General features: G+C 41.3%; 2 protein-coding genes across 2 annotated transcripts; one reads left to right on the top strand and one right to left on the bottom strand.

Annotated features, from left to right (window-relative positions):
* Positions 1 to 7189: 7189 nt before the first annotated feature.
* Positions 7190 to 7991, bottom strand: LOC148854382 (uncharacterized). The gene is made up of 2 exons (XM_088940872.1): positions 7761 to 7991; positions 7190 to 7603 (listed from the first exon to the last, which is right to left on the bottom strand). The coding sequence occupies exons 1-2, from the start codon at positions 7902 to 7904 to the stop codon at positions 7358 to 7360; spliced, it is 390 nt and encodes a 129-aa protein (XP_088796998.1). The 5' UTR covers positions 7905 to 7991; the 3' UTR covers positions 7190 to 7357.
* A 5832-nt stretch (positions 7992 to 13823) lies between these two features.
* LOC148854381 (xylan glycosyltransferase MUCI21-like) lies at positions 13824 to 17342 on the top strand. Its single transcript, XM_088940910.1, has 3 exons — positions 13824 to 13999; positions 14317 to 14652; positions 15902 to 17342. Exons 2-3 carry the CDS (start codon positions 14526 to 14528, stop codon positions 17158 to 17160), a joined length of 1386 nt encoding a protein of 461 aa, XP_088797036.1. The 5' UTR covers positions 13824 to 13999; positions 14317 to 14525; the 3' UTR covers positions 17161 to 17342.
* The last annotated feature ends 709 nt before the right edge of the window (positions 17343 to 18051 follow it).

The following is an 18051-nucleotide window of genomic DNA, read 5'->3' as shown; positions in this document are numbered from 1 at the left end:
TCCCCTCCAAGTAAGAAGAGGTGTCGAGCTCAGCCAACTCCTCCTGGTGGACCTCAAAGGCCTTGTACTCTTCCACAGCTCGAGTGACCTCTCGATTGGCCCACTCCTTGGCCAACTGACACTTTAACTGGTCATTCTCCTCTTGCGACGCCTAGAGCTGTTGCATCATCACTTCCATCTTGTCACAAAGGTCGACGACACAAGAAGACATCTACAAAGACACAAGGGATCCACGTCTTTTGAAAAAAACCTAAGTAATAGGAGTGTAGCACAAAGCAAGTGAAATTTCAACCTTACCTCAGCCAATTTGTCGACTAGCATGTCCTGAACAACCTGGGGGAGACCTGGGTCCACGAATGTTGATCCCCAACAAGAAGCATGCTAGTGATCAAGGTGTGGCCAACGCCTACATTGCTCAACGAGTCACCCTCCCTCACCTTTCAGTTCAGGTGGAACTCCCAACGTGCCATTAACAGAATGTCATCCCGCAAGACCAAGGAGTGTGGTCCCGACTACCGAGATTCTCCCACAACACCCTCAGTTTGGCAGTCCCTTTCCACCACCTTCTTCACCCTTGGATCTTGAGGGACGTCGACCGACCTCTTGGGAGTGGCTGCTTTCCTCTTCTTGGCCTCGCCCATCCCCTTTTTCTGAGGCGGTTCCCTCTCACTTGGCCTCCTTGAAGGCCCCTTGGTTGAGCCCATGCTAGATTTGGCCATTGTCGCCTTAAGGAGCCTCTCCTTCAAGCCATAGTTCATTTCTACATTCAAGGAAGAGAATCAACATTAAAAGGAAGGTAACGAACGTTATGCAAATGACACAACTAGTTGACAGCAGGAGTGTCCATACCAAGGGGGTAGGACTGAGGCCAGGCCACACAGAGGCTTCCTCCGTTATTAAGGGTTCGACATGAATCATCCTAATCAGTCGAATCTGATTCATCACAACCGACTCTTCCTCGTTGCTGTATGGTATGATCCTCTCAGCCAACGAGTCTAGCATCCCCTAGTCAGACCAAAAGGACCATCCCTATGGACAAAAAATGAAGAAAAATTCTTCTTCCAGTTGTGGACAGACAACGGGTTGTTTACTACCCTATCCCGTCGGCCTTAGAAGTACCACAGACCTTCCCCATTGAGATGCTTCCTCAATGCGAACAGACCTCAAAAGACTTTCAAGGTCACAAACACATCTCGGAGAGGCGAGCCATCACCAACATGGCCATTATAGTCCTAATGGCGTTCAAAATGAGATGACTAAGGGAAATGTTGTAATGGTTGAGGATTTCAGAGATGAGAGGAGGCAAGGAAAAACAAAGGCTGAAGTGGAGGTAGTACTCATGCACAAACACCTCCTCCTTGGTTACCATAGCCGGTCAGCTATGCAGGGGACTCTAACCCTATAGCGCCATGGGATATGGTACACAGGACAACGCTCTCACTTGCTCTTTACTGAGCTCACTATCGAAATCGGAGCAGGGATAACGCATCAATGTCACACCTCGAGTGTAGGTTCTTTAGCTTCCTCCAGCTCCACCAACTCAAGAAGCACATGGGCATTCCTCGTGGCATCTGCCCTCGGCCTCATAGAGCCAATACTTTCGTCGAGAGAATCTACGCCCTGTCAATCATACTCATCTCCCCATGGGGTTGTCCTCTCCCTCTATACCTAGACACTAGACGCCCGAGGGGTGTTCTTGGAGTCACTACTATAACTTCCACTACTGGTCGAGGTGGAGGAGGAGCTGTTAGGGTCACTCCAATCAGGAAGTGCATAGCACTCAACTCCAAAGTATGAGGCTGGCATGTTAAAGATGGGAGTCCGTTACATTTTGATTGTTTAAGGAATGAAGATTTAGGGAATCAACTGGTTGGCAGCCGAGGTCTTTGATATCACAAGAGAAGACTCAAGGTTTGAGCAAACGGTGAAGACTCACTCAACCAGCGTCCCTATTTAAAGAAAAATGTATGGCTCAGATCTCTTTGATCCAACAGCCATGGACTAGCCAATCCGACAACCCGAGTCAAGAGCGACCTAAACTGGACGCCCCTCTACACCATTTTACACACGGCCTCGATCGGTTAGCACCGATGCCCATCCCGTGTACAAGCTTGCACTAGATGGCGTTGGCATCTACACGGGGCATGACCAACGAATGCAAATGTCCCACACCTGTGCCAGCGTTCTCGGTCCATTGCAATTATCCATTGAGGCGGGGAGCGAACAGGGAAGCAGTCGCCAAGAAGCGTCCTCGACAGCTGAGGCCGATGCCTCCATGCAACTACATGGTACTTTCTTCGGCCAAAGCCAAGGTCTTCACTTAACACGCCATCCGACCTCAACCACTATGACCTCGAGAGTGGGGGAAAAGTGATGTAAGGATACTTGGAGGGCCTCAGATCGCGCCTCATGGCATGAGCCAGATCAAATGCTGGCCGCACATCACCAATTGCTTCCAACCACTTCAAGGCAAGGGTAGCTATAAAAGAGGGTGCTCATCTCAAGGTAAAGGACTTTACTCACTTACTTACATTAAGAATCCCAAGAAGATCATTTCTGGCTATTAAGGGCTAAGCTTTGAGTCCTCATCTCTTGCCAAGTATGACGCCTCTTAAGTATTCGACTAACTTGATTGTTGGAGTCTACACCTGGGGCCTCTGACACATACTCTCCTCTTATTTATAGATTGGACCTCTCCTCTTATTTATAGGTTGAACCTGTCGGCCTCAAACACCAGTGGAATCCCCTTATTGCCCTGGGCTTCATATTTGGCAGCAACACCTAGCACAATATATAAAGAAAGAAAATGTTGCCATTTGGCTCAATTTTGATGCCATCCCTGTATGAGTATTAGATGCAATGATGACAAGGCGCGTACGGGTATTGAGCATATCTAATCTGAAGACATAAAAGGCCTCAATCTCAGGAATTCCATGAATCAAATGATCGTTGGTCTTGGGTAATTGCGTTTATGAACAGCTTCCCATGCAAATTGGTTGGTCTACAACATAGCATTTGGTAACTTTTATTTTATTGATTCTCATTCCCACCTACCAACAAGGAGAAAGAAAGGGAACGACAACTACATCAATTACTCAAGAGTGGAGACTTGTGTACATTGACATACCCATCACATTCCGATTGGTTTTGCAGAAAACAAATGGTTTTTGTGGAGGATCCAACCTGCCCAATGTGGAAAAGATGATGTGGCTGCTGATCATATGACACATGGCAAATCTCGTAGACTTGCCACGTAGACTGGGTGTTTCAAGAGATACAATGGAGTATCTCGGAGCGTCAAAATGCAGGTTTGAGTCAGAACAGGTGGTAAATTTGTCAGCTATTTACCAGAAAAAAAAATGTCTCAGAATCGCCATTTATACGTGAATCATGAATGTGTAGAAAGCAGCTTTTTACTGGAAACATAAATTGGTAAGACGAGTTTGTCTTGGATCTGGGCCACAGTCACAGGGAGCGTAATCAGGGTTGCTCTGAGTCCAACAAATTATAGGGTTGTAAATGGTCCCAATCAAACCGACAAACAAGACCGGTCTGACCCTGCATCTTGAGTTCGCGTTATCAATATAGCTGGTTCTGGGCCTACATTTGGAATTCCGATTATAAGAGGGTTTGGATTAGTTTTACCAGTTTTGATTAATTAAGACTCAAACTTAGTAATATTATCGATGGCAAGAGAATCAGTAGGCTTATTGTCACAAATCAAAATTAAGCTAAAGGGTTGTCTTCTTGTCAAGTATAATCATGCCTTATTAAATAATATTCTATAAACCTAATTAAGAATTGAGTCAAGTTCTTAAGAAATTTGAGGAAAATTCTGAAGAAACCTTCATTTTTTTTCATCAAACCAAACATAGCCTTATGGCTTGGTTGGGGTCTGGGTTTATGTGTTTTCTAACGGAGTCAAATCTGCCACTGACCCGGCGGGCCAGACCCTGACTCATTAAAAGCCCTGAATTATATAGAAGCTTTACGCCACCGTCCACATGTATATGCGGTAAAAAAGAAAAAGAAATTCCAGGGTTGTTTTGGGCCCAGTCTGACAGGGAATCATGAAATGATCGGTCTCAATCCTGCCGAACCGGTGAAGGGACCCACACCATTTATACGGGCCTGTAGCGTGTAGTCTGTAGCCCAGTTGATTTTATTAAGGTGGGTGGTCCCTCGCGCTCGCGCATGTTAAGAGGATCTTCAAGACAGTGTACCATCATGGAATATGGATTTCCTTCCTTTCGTCGTTGAACTGATAGAATCACATCCACTGATCCACAAAGAGAGACATGGGTGATGGGTCGCCCCAGGGGACTGACTGACTGCTCGCAGTCGCATTTAAGTTGTTTAAGGCATTCTATATATCTCTCAATGTTCATGTACAGTAGCAATAAATTGGATGGTGTGGTTTTTTCCGGTTCCCAACGCTGCGATGATCCAAATTCCACGTATTTATTATTCCATGGACTTGAGTTGAAATTCAGATTCTGCGCCATTCCATGGAAATCAAATGGCTATCATTTGAGGAATTTTGAGGATTTATTTTGAAATTCCCAAGAGACTAAATTCCATTTTGGCTCCCGCAATCCAAAACTTCGAGCCGTGTGAAAACTGAAAAGGAAGAGCAATTAATGCGGAAGGAAATCTGAGCTACCTGGATGGAATCTTCAAGGCAATCTCAGTCCAATAATTAACATCCTGTAAGGCATCATGAGCAGCAAGCAGAGAACAGGTACGTTCAAGTCTTAAAGAGTCCAAACGAGACCCAACCCGAGAGGCAACAGTCCTCTGATGGCAGAAGCAGAACTCAGCTCGGGCTGCTCGGCAGAGTAGAGTAGAGTTGGGAGGTCAAAAGATCCTCACCTTTTTCCCCTCCTTACATATTCCATCAATGCCCAAATTTCAGTCCATAAGTCCTTGGATAACTTTAAGGATGTATGGTTGATGTGGTCGTTTGGTTTTGGCCAAATAATCTCTGTTGGTAGAATGCAGAAATAGGTTTTTTTTTTTTTTTTTTTTTACAGAAACAAGATATGAAATTGAACAAAATGTAGAAACTCTACTACTTTGGAATGGTCAAAGTAGAATCACTGCTAACACTCTTAACACAGTTGATCGGTTAATTTCCATGAGGTGGCCTGAGATAACAGTACTCAATGCTTCTTTAATTTTTTGCCATTCATGTCCTGTTCGCTTCTCTATGTGGTTATCTTCTCTAGTGTTGCATGGTCGGATGCTAGTAGTAGACTAGTAGAGGTGTCAATTGGGCTGGATTTGGTCCAATCTGATCCAGTCCAATGTGAGTCTTTTATAAATGGACCAGGTCCAGTCAAATCTAATGAATGTTTTGGACTAATTTGGACCAGTCCAATTCAATGTCTGAATCGTCTAATATGTTTAAATTCATTTTGATTTAGATTGGTTTCAACCCAAACCCTATCCATTGATATATATTTTGATCTGATATTAATGGATTAGATATTGGTTTAATCCAACCCAATCCAATATAAATTTGTTATGGACAGACCAGGTACAATCCAATATGTCTTATTGGTTTATCCAATCCATCCAAATTGATTTTGGACTGGACAGGGTCCAATCCAAAACCAATCTATTGACACCCTTAGTAGAAGCTCTTGATGTTAAAAATTAGAATATAAATTGGGAGAGATCGATTCAGTCTCACAAAACCATGCTCACACCATACTCACAGCCGCTGATTAGGAATATCTCTCAATGAATGAAATCATACAAGTATGGAGATATTTTTAATACACGATTGGAAGTGGCTGTGAGAACAGTGTGAATACCGTTTTGTGAGGACTAAATCTGAGTTAAAACTGGGATAGATCTCTCTCTCTCTCTGAGCCTTTATAATTTTGTATGGCTTAAAATGACACTATTTTTTTGTCCACTAGTATAGTGATGCTTTAAACCAACTCCTCATCATCATGAGGCCTTCTATTCGCTTTAGAGTCTAGGTTGTAATCGGATCAGATTCGGATCGGGTGTACGAATTCAATACCATAAAAGTCACCTGATCCGAGTTCGATACATAGTTTTATAAAATCTTAGATGGTAACATACAACTTAAATCCATTGGACCTGTCGGATATTCGGATGTGGTCTGAGTTTAATTATAATGGGGATAGATGAACGGAGTTTGTTAATCACTTGAGAACAGATTCAGACAAATACAATGATCCTGTTTGGGAGGCCTTCAGCTTTGATTGAGCTGCTGTGAAGAATCTATCAAGTGCCCGTTTGGGAGGGCTTTTGGGATGCCGCTTCTGGCATTCCAACATAGGGACGCCAAAAGTGACGATTGGTGAGTATTCGGAAAGTATGCCACTGGAACTATTCCAGACACACAAGAAACACAACTATAATAGGAAACTAGTACTCTTAGGTAGTTTCTCTGAAATGCAGGTGATCAACCACCACAGCTCTAGTATTGCAACTCACCTATGACGTAAAAGCCGTGAGATTGGATTCAGTCCTCACAAAATTTGTTCTTCACACTGTTCTCACAACACTCCTCACCCATGCATAACTGCAAGTCTTGTGAGGACAAAATGTCTAAATCCGAATTCAGAAGCCTACCATACCAAATGGGAAGCCGCTAGGTGAAAGCTTTCCCAAACGGGCACTATTATCACAACATTACTCATTCTGTCATATCTCCATATAATTCTTCTTCTCTACTGGGACATAGAAGCCAAAGTTTATTGCGTATGATGAATCCAAAGGCAATTGAATAAACTACTTCCACGCATTATAGCGTATCTTTTGTACAAAAAAGATGACATTCAGATTGCACTTGAATACGATGAACAAGAAGATTCTCCATGGAGACAATAAGCACAACTCAAGAGTTATGGAAGATATACTCAATTAGCACAGAAAACTAGAATGGAAAGGACAAAGAAATTTATAGACTAACCAGACTAAAGAATTAATTGAGGTTCGATCTCAAGGATCAATTTGTGCTACTGATTCCTAATTCGTCCAATCTTTCATGGGCAGGTAGTCCGATGGGCTTTACCGTCCCGGGCCATTGTTTATTGGGCTTGAACACATGTAACCCATTTTTATATAGCCCTTTAACTTCAACATGGCTACATAAAAAGTTGTAGCAAACAGGAGAAAAATACATATCTAGATCTCTATACAATTGTTCTTAACAAATTAACATGCTTCTTCACGCATTTATATTAGAAAGAAAAAACTACAACTTGTTCATAGATCTACCTACTAGTACTTAGTAGTAGTAGTAGTAGAGAGAGAGAGAGAGGCACAAAACAAAGACCGGAAGGATTACTAAGGGGAATAACGTAGCCTAACTTAACTAGTTGGATGTTGCTGAAGGCGATGAATTGACAACGGGATACTTTCGAGCATTCTTGACTAGCTTGGTGAGGGCAGCTCGTCCAAGATCAAGTCCATAAACATCTGCTAGACGAACTAGATAGAGCAAAACATCCGACAGCTCCTCCTCTAAATGCTCCTTTTCAGCTGAAGTCCAATTGGGTAGTCCTTTGGCTACCTCTCCCTTCCACTGAAAGATCTCGGACAGTTCTCCTACCTCTCCCACCTAAAACAACAGTTGAGAGAGAGAGGTGTACAGATTAAAAAACAAAGGTGATGAATATTCCTCATCGGTGTTAGCCTTAGATATGCAATATTTGGATGGATGCTGCAATGAAACCAATCAGTTACGTTACAGTAGTGATGGAGTGGTGGGTACTTACCAAGGCTAAGAGGAGGTTCCTAGGGCTATGAAACTGATCCCATCCCCTTACACTGGCGAACTCTGCAAGCCTATCCCTCAGTTCCCCAAACGAAACATCCTTGCTTTTGCTTGTTGCTATACACTCATCATGAGAATTCTTCATCCTGCCGTCTCCACTCTTTAATAATTATATTCTAGCTATCTATCCAATACAATGTTCAATCCTTCCCATGCAAAGTCAGAATTTAAAGGGAAGGGTGTGGTGTGGTGGTGGGAAACTGGGAATGGGGACATTTATCCCAAACAGGGTTGAGGGTTGAGGGTTGGTAGTGCTGATTTTCTAAATTCAAGGACAGGGATTGAGAGCTGGTGGTAGTGGAGCACTTGGAGACTTTGCTCCAAATAGTAATCACGAGAGATTGTCTCCATTTTTCCGTCCATGACATTATGTCACTCACTCTACATTCTACATGCAATTTCTTTGGTAATTCACATTTGTTGGCCTATCCATACAAACACCCTCTAGAGTCTAGGCTCTCTTTAACACTACTTCTTGGGCCTAGCCCACCTAAGCCCATTGGATCTAGTTTAGTTCTAATTAGTATACTTAGACTCTTGTTATAAAGAGGACCAAGGTTTTTTATTTTTAATTGATGCCCTAATCCAGTTACAATTGAAATTAAAAATATGAACGAAAATGACGGTTCAGCCCAGGGAGAAAGCAGCATAAATGGGGTGGTCTGGTCTGAAGCTTATCAATGGGCAGTGTCACAAATCTGTGATCCGTATCTTGACATTTGTCCACGTCCCAAGATGACAAAAATCACTAAAAGTATCACATAAATTTGATAGGCACACACACGCGTGCATCCGTTTGCAGTATGGATGCACACAACCAATTGTACCGTGACTCTGAGTCTGAGAGAATAGAGAGAGAGTACGATTCTTAGTGGGCCAGGCCCACCATCGATTGCAAGTGGTAAGTGGAAACAACATATCCGTCCCGTCCTGCCCTATCCCCTATTCCCAACAGAATGATTGGATGAAAGCTTTTAAATCTCAGAATCAGAAATGGGACATCTTCTGACCCGAATCAAATCGGGCTCGCTCTAGATGTCAGACTGTTTGACCCATGACCCACCCACAAAACTGGGTTTTGTTTTGAAAGGGCAGACTAATCCTAATCTAAACATCGAAGAGTGCTTGGGCGTGTATTGACACGAGAAGACGTCTAATAGATGAATTATGTAAACACAGTTTTAAGTTTACCTTTTGAGCATTCAATAGGTGACATGCAGGAAAACAACTGTTCCGTGGGGACACTGATCGGATAGAAACGAGACCAGAATAAAGCAACTTTTCCAGAATCAAAGATCCGAATCCTATACGAGAATGAACTGCAAGTGGGTATGAATTATGCAATTAGAGGAGTTTCGGTAATAAAGCAACTTTTCCAGAATCAAAGATCCGAATCCTATACGAGAATGAACTGCAAGTGGGTATGAATTATGCAATGAGAGGAGTTTCGGTCATGGCTACAGGTTGGTTCTAGAAAAAGAAAATTCCTTGGGCCCATAGTTTTGTACGGTGTCCCTTAAAGAAAATGAAATCAGATCTGCTCCCAACACATTCCCACTTAATCTGTGTCTGTACACCTCTCCGCGAGACTGACCCATTATAACTCAAGACTGACACCCACCATGTATGAGATGTATAAATAGCCAAGCACAGCTCACGATGGAACATGTTGAAATGGCTTTTTGTTGAGAGCAAATCCCAACTCGGAGAACAGAACCGCATAGCTGATGTGGGATCTATTCCCAACAAAAGACTGTCCCAACATGGTGTGTGCATATATCTCATGCAGGGTGGGTCCCAGCCTAATAGAGAGATGTGCCAGTGCAAGCAAGGCTGAGGGGACTTCCTCTTAAAAAAATGGAGACCATAGACCAAATGTCGTTAAAATTTTCTGTCTATAGTCTATACCACTTCACTTTTAAGGCTGCTTTTATGAGTCTAATTATGAAAAAAATATATAAATATCACATTATTACAAACGACAGGTTTTATTTGAATATCTTGTTTTTTTAGGGGTGCATTTGGATAGCTGCTTTGAAGACTATTTGTTGTATATATGATCAAAAATTTCTCTCCAGAGTCCATACTTTTTATTAATCACTGCTGCTTATAAGCTTTTTGAGTGGGTTCCACTGCAAAGATAAAACTTAAAAGCCGCATGAGAGCCCTTCCAATATGGCATCTAGATTTGACTTCACATCTAAGACGTTCCACATGAATATGTTAGCATGCATTGAGAATTATTTTCCATAAAGATGTTCTCAATACACGATTGAGATGGGCATTTTTGGGACGCATTCTGTGGAGGGCAGATGTGACTTCTCTAGATCAATGATCATCACTTTAATCTTATAACCACCGATAACACTTTGAACCTAATGACTATGGGGTGTTTGTCCACATGTATGATTTTATTTCTTTAAACGAAAACAGCAACATCAGGGAAAAAATAATAATTGACTCTTCTCACACAATAATTGCTTGCATTTTAAAAAATAAAATTATCCATTGGTGTTGCTCATCTAAGGTAGTGCTTGAACCGAGGTCGCAGTCAAATAATTTTACCAATTAAGGGGAATTGAGGTGAAAGGACGAAGTCGTACTCCAAGATCTGAAACCAAGAAAAGTCAAAAGCCTGAGGAGTTATCCCAGGGTATATACTCCTACACTCAAGTTAGTCGAGGAAAGTGGGGCGGTAGGGCCAAGCAGTTAGAGAATGGTGCTAGTCTGAGTAGAGTAACGGTACGGAAATCAAGAGTTAGATCCCTTACCTTCAGTAGAAGGTATCTTTTTATAATCGAAGATCCGTGTCTTGGTCGAATGAGGCTTCCGGGATTGTCAGGATGAGGTTAACGTTGAGGTCTCCGGGATAAGACCTAATCCCCAACGGAATTGTCCTCATCTATACGATGATTTCCTGTCTTGGTCACGCTTATCCACAAGACGTGGTGCCGACGTGGCGAAGGAGAGAAGATGAGCCGTGGAAGTGGCGCAACGCTAACGTGACCAAGGTGATAAGATGGGCAATGGAGGTGACGCAGTGCTGATGTGGCCGAGGAGATAAAAGGCCATGTTGGCAACACGTGGCATCCAGGGCTGGATCAACCATAACCCGAATATGCATATTAAAAGTATTAATAAAAAGTGAATTGATTATTTCTTTAAAAACAGAATCATACATATTGACAAACACCCCATAAAATTGTCATTGAATAATTCATAATGTACAGGTAGAAAAAGTTACGGAGATTGATCAGGCAAATATTCTTTCGGATTGGATATCAGATACGTTGTCTTCTATTTAGAGGTGTCAATGGATCAGGTTTGGATAAAAATCCATTCAAGTCTAAATCAACTTGAACAGAATAGATGGACTAATAACACGTATTAAATTGAACCAGTTCAGACTTAATGGTCTAAAGTATTTATTAGATTGGATTGAACTTAATCCATTTCTAATGAATTATTATTGGACTTGATCGGATTGAACCAATGTTTGGTCCATTGAAATAGTAATTTGCACCAACTATTGAATTAATTAGGAAGTAATTGAGTCAGTAATGCACATTAAATAAGGACTGACATTGTGATCTGTGAACAAAATAAATCAATACGTATCATGACACATACAATGTATCAGTTTGCATTAGACTAATCGGATCGGACTGATACAATGCACGTAACAACTCCTACAGTGGATCCATAGTTAAGACATAGTAGGATTTGAGGGCATCTGATTGGTGCGTAATTGATAGACATTGTAGTATATAATGATACCTAGACCCGGTGGTTATACTAGGATCCGGATCCTTGCTTATATGGACATGGTGACATGGATTTGAAGTTACCCGGTTGAGTTGACTTCCACCAGACGTGAAACCAGATTAGTTTACTCAAAGTCATAATTATCTTTAAGGGTGCAACTCAAGCGGGCTGGACTGGGTTTATGGTCAACCCAGGCCCTTAAGATTTGGGCCGAAGGGCTGAGCCCGGACCACCGGACCAATCCCGATCCTCCCAAGTCCCAACCCAGACCAGCCCACACTGAAATTTGATGCATTCATGTTAGGTTTGGCCTGGTCAATGAACACTCTAAAATTTGACATGTGTCATATTTATATATAGGCCCAGGTCCAACCTGAAAAAAAGAAAATGAAATCTTGGGCTTAGGTGAAAAGGAACAAGGATAAATGATAAGTTGTGGGCTGGGTTGGTCTGGGCTTGGGTTGGGCCCGCCCCAGTAGAATTAAACACATGGGCTGTGATTTCTTCAACCTGTTTAAAATATAAAAATCTTAAACATTTCCAAAAAAGAAAGAAAAAAAAAAAACAGTATGGGTTTCTCCTCTCTTCCACGTGAAAAGGAATAAAGATTAATGATAAGAAATAACAATGGGAATGGACCTACGGGATTTAGAATAATAAATCACTTACACAGTTTTTTTCTCGCTCATTTTACAACGAGAGAAACAAAGTGTTCACCCTTTGAATTTGAAATTGAATGGATTTCACCCATTGCGTGTTAAAAAAAGGGAAAAAAAAACTTGGGTTGGGTTGAATTGAGCATCTGTTAATAATATAAAGTTTATATTAATAAATTATTTTTTTTAATTTATATAAATATATTATATTTGTTTAAATTAAAAAGCAACTAATTTTTCAAAACCTTTTAAATTTTGTTTATTTTTTGAAGCCAAATTTCTTTATTTTAATGACAATAAAGTGAATCGAGTCTAATATTTTGAACTTTTTATTAGATCTGGATTTGAAAACTTTCTAAATAATCATTTTTAACCCAGCCTGGCCTGCCTAGCCCACAAGTCTGGTTCGGCCTAGTCATCAAACCAATACATAATGCAGGTCAGGCTTGGGCCAAACAAGTAGAGGTGCAAAGTGCGGGCCGTGTCATGCTGCCCTGTGGGCCGTCATGGGCAGTGCCACCCTCCACAATGAAAAGCTTGGGGGTTGGCTTGGCACAACCTATAGCCCCAAGGCTGTGCGGGCCCGTTCCGTGCCGTGCCATGCCGTGGGCCAAGCCTTGGCCCAAGTTGGGCCATGGACCGGGCCAAAGTTATTTTTGCCTATTTATTTAAAATTTAAAAAAAAAACTTAAAATTTTAATTTTATATGAATTTTGATGTATACAATTGCTTATATATACAATAATCAAATAAATTAGTATAATAAAATTGAAAACAATTGTTCATTTTATTAATATATTATATAATATATATTATTATATACTATATTATATATTATATAAATACATAAATATTATATATATAGGCCATGCCGGCATGCGAGCCGTGTGTGGCACGACCTGCAGACCTAAAACCCTAGGCCCAGCACGACAGATGAACCATCGTGCCGGGCCTGGCATGGCCCGCATGCTATCTTGTCGAGCTATACTAGATTGGTCTAAAATCGGGCCAAGCCACAAGCAGCACAACCCAATTTACAATTCTACAAGCAAACCCAAGACCGGATCTGCTCCTCACACATGGTGCCTCACACCGACCTTACAAGCACATCCTACCGTGCATTGAAAACATTTCCCGTACTTATATATTATTATTTACGAGAGATATTCCTATTTCACGGTGGGATGTGCATGTGAGGTCGTTGGAAAAAACCCTCTGAACAGCAGAGACCAATTCAGCAAGCCGTAGGCCCATCCAACCCAACCCGGCTAAGAACTGTATATTACCGATTTGGTATAATTTCTTTCATATATGTTTGTATTCCATATAAGTAAAGTATCTTATATACAAAGCATAATATTTTATCAAAAATATATAGTATATATGGGAAATGACATGGAACATACTATATTATTATATGGTACTTTCAATCCAACGACTTTTGGTGGACTGTTCCATCTATGAACATGACTTCCATGAGGTTCCTTCACTGTGAAATGACTCGTGAGGAGTTGCATATGTAAGTACACGTTCTCGTCGTCATAAATACTTAAACCTCTCCTGGTTTCGGACAAATGCTAAAACCTCCCCCGCCAAAAGCGGCCTCTACGCCTGGTTGCTCTCCATTTTCCGCCGCCCCTTAGAAAGTTGCTCCTCCTTCCACATTCTCTCTCTCTCTCTCTCTCTCTCTCTCTGTTCGACGTGGTCTCCGCTCCCATCTATCTCAACATGTAGATGATAGGATGAAAGGAGGCCAAAGGTTTCGATTTCTTCCTTCTCTTCTTTACTTTCTTTTTGGAATATTTTCATTGGTAAGCTTAAAATTTTAGGGAATTGCAGTAGGATTGAAAGTCAGTCGATTGTTACATAGATTCAGGATGAAAATGCCTCTGCATATCTGATTGATGTTTTTTTATCGATTCCTCTCTTCTAAATAGTCTCACGGAACTAATTAAGAGGCTAGCTATAGGTATTCATCATGATATCGTTTGATGAAATTGGAGATTAGTTCTCTCAAATCTCGCTATTCATGGCTTGTGACTTTTCCTTTGCTTAATATTGCGGGTTGCTTCTCAGGTCCTCAGCGAGATTCGTTTTGGTGACGGAGAAACCCTAGATCAAGAAGCAAAAACGGAGGATTGTCTACTTCCATCCGCGTGATCGATCAGAGAGTACTAATGCAACGGAATCGAAGGCGAGGACCGGGGACTGAAGGCTAAGACTTGATTTTTGTGAGCATTAGTTTTCAATTTTGATCTAGATAGTTGAGTTGGACTCCGCAAGAGATGAAGAGAGGGTGTGTGACGCCGTTGATCATGTCCATATGCATCCTGTTATTTACCTTACTCTACATTCACCAAATCACCATCTCCATTATTTCGACATCTTCATTGAGAAGATCAACTCCTGCAGGTACGAACCATCAAGCTTCTTCTTTCTTTTCATTTAGCTTTTTCCATTTCTTTCTTTTCTCTTCACACACGTAACCGTCTCTAACATAAATCACGCTTTTGCGATACAATGACTGGTCAACTCCCGTTACATTAGGTGGTGTTTGTCTCATGCTTCTGTAAAGTCTTCACCATGGAAAAACTTATAACCAATCAACTTTTATAATATTTGTAACCAATCAGGTGTTCCTCAAAATTCACAGGGAGTTTTGATTGGTCAAAAAACTCTTCTATTATCATGCCTTTGGAGAATCATAGATTTATCCATATATATAAATGACAATATATTTTATGGTTGGAGAACTATATCATTTTGTTTTCTAAAATGACAATATATTTTTTCTTGAACTACACAATGCAATATGTTTGAACCATAAATTTATGATTTGCATGTACAAAGTACGATCATCATCAAGTAGAAACATTATGACCAAAACCATAATGATGTGACACATCATATAACTACCATGCCATGTTTACATAATCAATAAATACTGGTGTTTAAAAAATCAATTTATTGTTTTTTGGATATTATCTTAAAATTTACCATGAATTTTTAAAACTTTAAAAATTTAGATAGTAAATTTTAGAAAGAATTTATGACTATGGTGCAAAAAGATATTAGCCAGACCAATCAAAGCCTATTTGTGAAATTTGATAAATACCATCTTATTGATTATGGTATCTATGATACCCGCTTGATTTGTGACAAATTTTTCGGTTATGATGCCTAAATTTTATTGTTTAAGACTCACCTTCCATTAGATTTTCATCGAAATAGTGATTATTAACAAAATTAATCTATATACATATATATTTAAATATTTTACATAACCAAAATTACCCCAGATGGCCAGGCATTATCTTGCCAATGACCTAGGTCGCTAGGTCATGAGAGTGTTAAACGTACTCGATTACAAAAGGAGGGTTGTAAGTTGGAAGAATTATCAATTGATCATTCATCATTCTGCACGAAATGCGTTAGATTAGAATAAATTAAAATTTCTTGGGTCAACGGATCTGGTTTTCTTGCAAACTCTACCAAAGGAGCTACAAGCAGACGAGACGACTAGACGCTTTGCAATTTATGCATCTTCTTCAGTCACAATCACGTTGGTTTTGTCACAGGCCCTAGAGTCTTTTAACTTATTTGACGCGCAGTCTGCTCTATTCTTTGACTCCTGACTCTAAGCGCTTCCCTTGCTCTGCAGCTGAAAAACGTCTCAAAGTGGAAACAAGGCCGAGACCGGCAGCGGTCCCATCAAAGCCTGCCGCCCCAGCCACACCCATCATTTGCGACCGCTCTCATGAACGCTACGATCTCTGCACCCTCAACGCCCCAACCCTCATGAACCCAAATTTATCGACTTTCTCCTTGGTTAACGACAACGTCAACCACCAAGACACAACCTCTCCCTCTCCACCCCAACGCACTTTTGAGAAAGTTCGTCCCTACCCTCGGAAATGGGAAAATGGCATCATCTCAGGCATCAAAGAGATCACCCTCACCTCCGATCCCTCCACAGACTCCTGCCAAATCCAGCACCATGCGCCAGCGCTCGTCTTCAGTGCCGGTGGCTACACCGGTAATCTCTTTCACGACTTCAGCGACGGGTTCGTCCCCCTTTTCCTCACTACCCGCTCACTCTTTTCCGGGGTGGACCCCGTCCTTATCGTCGCCAATTGTCGCGATTGGTGGCTTAGCAAGTATGCCGAACTGCTTCGAAGCTTCAGCCCCTACCCGGTCATCAACCTCGACAACGAAACCGCTATACATTGCTTCCCATCTGCAACTGTCGGTCTCATATCACAAGGTTTTATGACGATCGACCCCACATTATTACCCAATAAAGAGACGTTCCTTGATTTCCGCGCTTTGCTCCAGACCGCCTACATGCACCACCAGCATCTCCACGTCTCCAGCCCATCAACCGCCCGTCCTCGTCTTGTTTTGGTGGGTCGCACCGGTGGTGTCGGCCGTGTGATCTTAAACCAGAAAGAAGTCGTACAGCGGGCGAAGAAGATAGGGTTCGACGTCGTCGTTTTTAAGCCGACTCGCTATACGTCTCTGAGTGAAGCATACAAGATGATCAACGCGAGCCATGCGATGATGGGAGTGCACGGTGCGGCGCTCACGCATTTCTTGTTCCTTCGGCCTGGGTCAGTGTTAGTGCAGGTGGTACCAATAGGAATCGACTGGCTTGGGGAAATTTGTTTTGGTAAACCGGCGAGAGATATGGGATTGGAGTACATGGAGTATAAGATTACAGTGGACGAGAGCAGCTTGGTGGATGAGTATGGGAAGGATGACTTGGTGTTAAGGAACCCAGAAGCTGTAATTAAGCTAGCTTGGTCCAATACCAACATCTATCTGAAGAACCAAAATATTAAACTGGATCTTATTAGAGTTGGAATGCACTTGAAGAAGACTTACAAGAAGGCTAAGAGGTTCCTTGAGAAACAAGGCTAAAGTTTCGGGGGTGAAAAAGTTTCTTTTTTTTTTTGTACACAATAAGCCATGAGAAATTTTCTACCATAATACAGTAGAAACATTGCCATACAGGAAAACCCATATGGTATTGAAGACAATGTCATGTTTTGACAAGGAAAAAGAAAAAATAAATAGCGGATTGGCAGTTGTGCTTGCAAGAATTGTAATCAAGGAAATTCTTTGAATACCCTTTTAACCCTTCACCAACTTTAACATGTCAGAATGAGGTTATTGAGATTTTCTTGAAAACAAACTTCTGATCTTTATTGTCTTGGAATGTTATCCATTTACTTCAGATAATGTAGATGTGCGTTCAAATGATTTACCAGATTAAAAGGAAAATATGCTTTTTGCATTGCAGCCAAGCACACCTTTTTTTATTGGGCTTGAACTGTCCCCGATTGTTACATTGTACTTTGGGCATGAACTTTAAAATGCAATAATTCAGTTTTGAGTTCGTTTGACTCGCAATTGGAATCTAAATTCTTTGAAATCAGAATTGGAATGATCCATTCTCATACAATAATGGGAATGGGAATTAAAATCAACAAGAATAGGATTTCATTTCCAAGGGATGGGTAGGGAATGGCCATTCTCTCAAATGGGGGAATGTCATTCTAGCATGAATGGGAATGGGATTCCGATTCCACCCAACCAAACAGTTGGAATCGGAATAGCCCATTTTGATTTTGATTCCAGAACCCTATTCTTGCAAACCAAATGGGGCCTTAAATTTTCAAAATGTGACAATCCAATAGCTATCTTTAATCAATTGCTAACCAACCGTTAAGTGGCATTTGAAAAGACATTTTCTTTAGGTGTCATCTAATTTTCTTTATTAATCATCTAAACATTTAACGACCCCAATTT

The sequence above is a fragment of the Nelumbo lutea genome, chromosome 4, assembly GCF_056320005.1.
Source record: "Nelumbo lutea isolate HS-2025 chromosome 4, American lotus-T2T, whole genome shotgun sequence".
Taxonomy (NCBI): Eukaryota; Viridiplantae; Streptophyta; class Magnoliopsida; order Proteales; family Nelumbonaceae; genus Nelumbo; species Nelumbo lutea.
The sequence above is the reverse complement of the archived record's forward strand: the minus strand, read 5'-3'. Positions and strand labels throughout refer to the sequence as shown.